The sequence below is a fragment of the Corapipo altera genome, unplaced genomic scaffold, assembly GCF_003945725.1.
Source record: "Corapipo altera isolate COAL_440 unplaced genomic scaffold, ASM394572v1 133, whole genome shotgun sequence".
Taxonomy (NCBI): domain Eukaryota; kingdom Metazoa; phylum Chordata; class Aves; order Passeriformes; family Pipridae; genus Corapipo; species Corapipo altera.
This window is the reverse complement of record NW_020884939.1, coordinates 1,819,868-1,825,508: the sequence shown is the minus strand read 5'-3', so window position 1 is coordinate 1,825,508 and position 5,641 is coordinate 1,819,868. Positions and strand designations below refer to the sequence as shown.

Genomic DNA, 5,641 nt, shown 5'->3' with positions numbered 1-5,641 from the left:
AGAGTGATTAGACACTGGAAGGTGCTGCCCAAGGAGGTGGTGAAATCAGAGCCCCTGAAGGTGCTTTAAGGAAAGGCTGGACCTGGCACTTAGTGCCATGGTTTAGTTGACATACTGGTGTTCAGTCATAGGCTGGACTCAGTGATCTCAGAGGTCTTTCCCCACCTCATTGATTCTGTGATCGTCAATCTCCTCTCCAAGGGGTTATTTTTCCAGATGGAGTGAGACATCCTCTGCCGCGCTATTCACCCGGCCTGCAGACTTGCGAATTTAAGAACACAGACCTTGGTTTGTAAGATCGTTGCTCCCCTTGTTGCGTGGGGGATGTACGGGGGGGGGGGGGGGGGGGGGGGGGGGGGACCCCTCCCCCGGGGGGGGGGGGGGGGGCTCTGCTCTCGGGGCTCCGGCACTCGCCCGGCCGGGCACCCACCCCCCGCCCGGCTGAGCCAAGGTCTGGAGGCCGGGCTCAGCGCCCGGGAGCCCGGCTCCGCCCCGCAGCTCCGCCCGGGAAGGCTGTGTTCCCCCCGGGACAGCCCCTGCGTTCCGCTCCTGCGGACCCCGGCGCTGCCCTGCCCGCAATGGGGTCCCGCCTGTCCCTGGACGACTCCGTGCGGGTGGTCGTGGTCGGGGGCGGCTTCGGGGGGACGGCGGCCGCCAGCCTGCTCAAGTCCTGGGCCGTGCCCTTCGTGCTGGTGGACGTGAGGGATGCTTTCCACCACAACGTGGGCGCGCTCCGGGCCGCCGTGGAGAGCGGTAAGGGCTCAGCCCACCCCGGACCCCCGCGGCAGCTCCGCTGTCCCACCGGGGGCTGCGGAGTTACCCGCGAGCGGCCTGGAACGGGGTGCTCGCACTGCCTCCTCCGCCCCTGCCGAGCTGAGAGGCTTGATGTTTTCCGTCTGGAAAACAAGTACTTGGCTCCGGGAGGACCCACGGCCCGTCTGTGTTAACTTAATTGCAGATCCGCCGGGAAAACTGGGCAAAAACTATTCAGACGATCCCTTTGTGTTTATTTCAAGAGTTTAGTTAGGTGACTAAGCTAAAAGCAGCAGCAGCTGGAAGGGCTGAATGAATCACTCTCTGTATCTGGCCCTTGAGATGTCGAGCAGCTCAGTAGCGAGGCCCTGGATGATAAAATCATGTTGGAGAGCTACTCAGGCTTGTCTGGAATCTCACTTGGGAGGCTGGGCTAACCCCATTTCTCCAGCCACTGGGGTTTAGGGGGAAAATCTCATGTTTGAGGCTGTGAACAAGCATCAAAAGGATGGCAAAAACTTGGTCTGAGAGGCAGATAACATGAAAAAAGCCTCTGACACCCAGCCCAAAATTCCTGAGACCACAGAAGCACTTACTGGCAAACCAGTACAGGAGATATGGGGAGCAGAGACAAAGCAAGGGCATCACCTGAGGAGCTGATCTTATCACCAGGAGGCCAGGGTCCTGAAGCTCATTACTGGGCAGAGATAGCACACAGCACAGCCCAAGGTCCCAGGTATATGCTGTGCTTTTGTCTGAGCAAGGATGGCCTGAGGGCAGAAGGGAGGGGGGGTTTAGCCTCCACAGAGGGAGAGCTCTTCTCTGCTGTCTCCTCTTACCACAGGATTTGCCAAGAAGACTTTCATCTCCTACTCCATCACCTTTGGGGACAGCTTCCGACAAGGCAAGGTTGTGGGCATAGACCCTGGGAGGCAACAAGTCCTGCTCAGTGACGGTGAGGTGGGTGTTGCAATGACCTGGCTGCCTTATGGGATCACCTGCTAGTGCAGGTGGTGTTTTCACCATCCTGAGGAGCAGGGCAACAGCCCCCGTCATTCCCTGCATGGCACCATCCCTTCCAGCCAAGCTGAGTGGCCTAGAGCTGTGTGGGACATGGGTGTGCAGTAAATACCCCATCCCATCTCCTGCTCAGACGAGCTTTTATTCTTAGAGCTGGATTTAGAGCTCAGCAATTAACCCTGGAGCTCAGACCCTTATTTAACTGCAGGAAGAGACAAGGGCAGCAGCTCCAGTCACTCTTTCCAGCCAGAGCATCCCACCTCTGTTCAGAAGAGGATGAAGGAGAGATGCTATGCTCTGGAGCCAGCTGTGACTGTCCAGCATAAATACCACATAAGTTAAACATAAAGTGTAAAATAAACATAACTTTACCCTGTAAACGTATGGTAATTTCTTTAAAGCTCCCAGCTCACCTGAATGGTGCTTCTCTCAGACCCTGAGAACGGCAGTTACTTGGTGTCACCTGGACCAGGTCTCCTCCTAAAGTCACTTCCTGACAATAACAAGCACTTTCCTAGTTACCAGGAAGGGCTGGAGAAGAGGCAATGAGTGACTAGAACCTAGGAGGCAACCACTGTGTCCTAGGCTCCGTTTTCAAGAGGTCTAACATCCCATTCCACTTTCTGCCCTCCCAGGAGCTTCACTACTCCCATCTCATTCTTGCAACAGGCAGTGATGGGCCGTTCCCTGGCAAGTTCAACAAAGTTATTGACATGGAAAGTGCCATCCAGACCTATGAAGACATGGTTAAAGAGGTGAGTAATCAACTTATTTCCTAGTAGGTGCCGCCTGCCTTTGTTCAGCCTACCTGTCCCAGGCAGCACTATGGATATCTGTAGCCATCTGCGTCCTTGAACAAGAGGCCACAATAAAATGCCTGTAGGGACAGGCCAGGACAAGGAGCTCATCAAGGCTTGTCTAGCATTCTGCACAAGGGGAGACCTGAAATGCTCAACAGTGTTACAGTGTAGGCAGGAAGGCAGCACAGGGTTCTCCCTTTTTGTTTCCTCTTAACGAACTAAGTGGTTTGTTGCTGTTGGGCCTGTGCTGTGCCTCAGAACGTTCGCAGAGTGGCTGAAGGCATCAGACCTTTTGTGGTTCTATTGTAACACGAGTTGCCTCTTCAAGGTTGAGAAATCTGGGCGCATCCTGGTAGTGGGAGGTGGTTCTGCCGGAGCTGAGATGGCTGCTGAGATCAAAACGGAGTACCCAGCCAAAGAGGTAGGAGCATCTCTGTTACAATGAACTTCATCCTGTTCTCTGAGACTGTTCTGTGGTGGTGCTGCTGGAGGTATCCAAGATGATTGCACATCAGGAGTTACTGAGAGCACCCTATGGCCTGCCACCAGCAGCAACTGGCACTAAAAGCCTCTCCTTGGCTCACTCTCCTTGCAGGGAGAGGGAAGCCAGCTACAGCTGCTCCCACATGGCATGCAGCGAGTCCTGTCCCACTCCTGTGTCCCCATTTGCTGTTCTGTCCCCAACAGGTCATCCTCATGCACTCCAAACCTGCCCTGGCTGATGTGGAGCTGCTCGCCAGCGTCCGTCAGGAGGTCAAGGAGATTCTCCTCAGGAAAGGAGTGCGGCTCCTGCTAAGTACGTACTTAACAATGCCTCAGAGGATCTATGGGCTGCTCTTCCTTTAGCCAAAGCATCTCCTGATGTCCTCTTTCTGACAAAGTGTGGCTCCCTTGAATTCCTGTTCCTCTGGGCTAGCTGGAAACAGCAGCTTAACAAAGGTTTGTGACCCAGGGCTCTCTGTTGCAACAGGTGAAAGGGTCAGGGATGTGGAAAACCTCACGACAAACCAGTTCCAGAAGGACATGGTGGTGAGGACAGAAAAGGGCACCGAGGTGGTTGCTGACATGGTGGTGCTGTGCACGGGGATAAAGATTAACTCTTCAGCATACGCTGCTGCATTTGGTAAGTGAAAAAAACCCCACTGGGTGGGGGAACCAGCACAGCCCTTCAGTATCTTGTGCTTGAGGGGTGTGAGGTGAGGAATGAACTGTATACGACCTGTAGGGGATATTCTACTGAAATATCAAAGGATGATGCACTGCATGAGACTGCAGTGATTAACCACAGCAAGGCAAAAAGCATCTCTTCCCTGACATGTAGAAAAAAGGGTGAAAAGCCAGCTCCTTACTTTGTGTCAATAACATCAGCAGTATTTTGGAGTCTTGGGCCACAAGAAGCAACACAAAGCTCCTTATAAAAACCTTCTGTTTGGCAAAACAGGTGACAAAATGGCAAGTAATGGTGCTTTGAAAGTGAACAAGCACCTCCAGGTGGAAGGCTATGAGAACATCTATGCCATTGGGGACTGTGCAGATCTCAAAGAGCCCAAGATGGCCTACCATGCCGGGCTCCACGCCAACATCGTGGTGACAAACATCATCAACAGCCTCACACAGAAGCCTCTTAAAACCTACGAGCCAGGTAAGGTCATCTCCTAGCTCCTGGCCTTAGGTGTTGGGCTGCTTTGCTGCAGGGAGCAGCTGTTCAACTTGCATAGGACACTGATTAGAGGACACTGACCACAGCTGGGGCTGACTATGTCAGTTGATAGCTCAGACTTCATCTTAGTCCTTGCCAAAGGACTGCCTATTACCTGTGCCAGTCTACTGACACAACGTGTCCTTTCTTCACCAATATCTTCCTGAAAAATCTGCTGCTGGGAGTCTGCTATTCATCATACTTGTTTGAACAAGGAGATGGCTTGCCTTTCTCCTCTTCAACTGTACAACAAACTATACAAAAATCTAGCTGGGCGATGGGTCTCAGTCATAAAGCACTGATGTAAACACTAACCGTAGCTGTGTCGAGAGCTGTTCCACATGGATGCAGCGGATCTGGACAGCAGTTGCTTAACTTAAGCCTCTACATCTTCTTTCCAGGGTCACTAACATTCCTGCTGTCCATGGGCAGGAATGATGGTGTGGGCCAGGTGAACGGGTACTACGTGGGACGTCTCTTGGTGACCATTGCCAAGAGCCGGGACCTGTTCGTCTCCAAGAGCTGGAAGACGATGGGGCAGACAATGCCCTCTTAGGAGGACACCAGGAACAAGCCAGCAAGGAAAACAGCCACTGGAGGGTGAGGTGCATTCCTGTTGCTTGGACTGGCTGGTGCTGTCTCCTGCAGCACCTCCTCGACCACCCGTGCCACATTAACAGAGCGCCCTGCCTTGCTCTAAAGGGGAAGGAAGCACTTCCCAAACAATTTGCACAGAAGTTCCCATGATAAAAAACAGGGAAGGAATGTCTCTTTTACTCCCCTGCTGAGATATCTCTGAGCAAGAAGCTTGGCTTACCTTGATTTGTAACAATAAACACTGTGGTTTTCAGAATCTCCGTGTTTTATTTGTTATGTGGGTTTTCTTTTTTCCCTGGCTTTCTCTATTCTTGCTCTTCTAAAAAGTACCTGCCTCTTACAGATCTGGAATCTGTTCTGCAGCATGCAGGGAGAATGGCTCTCAGTGCTGCCAGGGAAAAGCCTGCCTAAAACCTAGGAGGGGCTAATGTAATCCTGGGATTCGACAGGAATATATATATATATTCCTATAATAATGTATTATTATATTATTACATATTATATATATTATATATAATATATATTATTATATTATTACATATATATTATATATATTATATCTATATAATGCATTAATGCAGCTTTGTGTCAAAATCACCACAGATGCTTTGATCACGTCACTTATAGCATTACACTTCAGCCAGAAAAACTGCTGTTGTGATACAGCAAGTACTTAATTAGAGTTGATGCTGCTTTCTTTTTTTTTTTTTTTTTAAGGTGAGAAATTCCCAGAACAAAATTAGGGATTATAACAATAACCACGCTTGACACA

General features: G+C 51.2%; 1 protein-coding gene across 1 annotated transcript; it reads left to right on the top strand.

Moving 5' to 3' along the window:
* Window positions 1-503: 503 nt before the first annotated feature.
* Window positions 504-5,125, top strand: AIFM2 (apoptosis inducing factor, mitochondria associated 2). Its single transcript, XM_027661041.1, has 8 exons — window positions 504-753; window positions 1,598-1,713; window positions 2,409-2,528; window positions 2,902-2,994; window positions 3,261-3,369; window positions 3,544-3,696; window positions 4,015-4,215; window positions 4,674-5,125. The coding sequence occupies exons 1-8, from the start codon at window positions 579-581 to the stop codon at window positions 4,826-4,828; spliced, it is 1,122 nt and encodes a 373-aa protein (XP_027516842.1). The 5' UTR covers window positions 504-578; the 3' UTR covers window positions 4,829-5,125.
* Window positions 5,126-5,641: the final 516 nt, after the last annotated feature.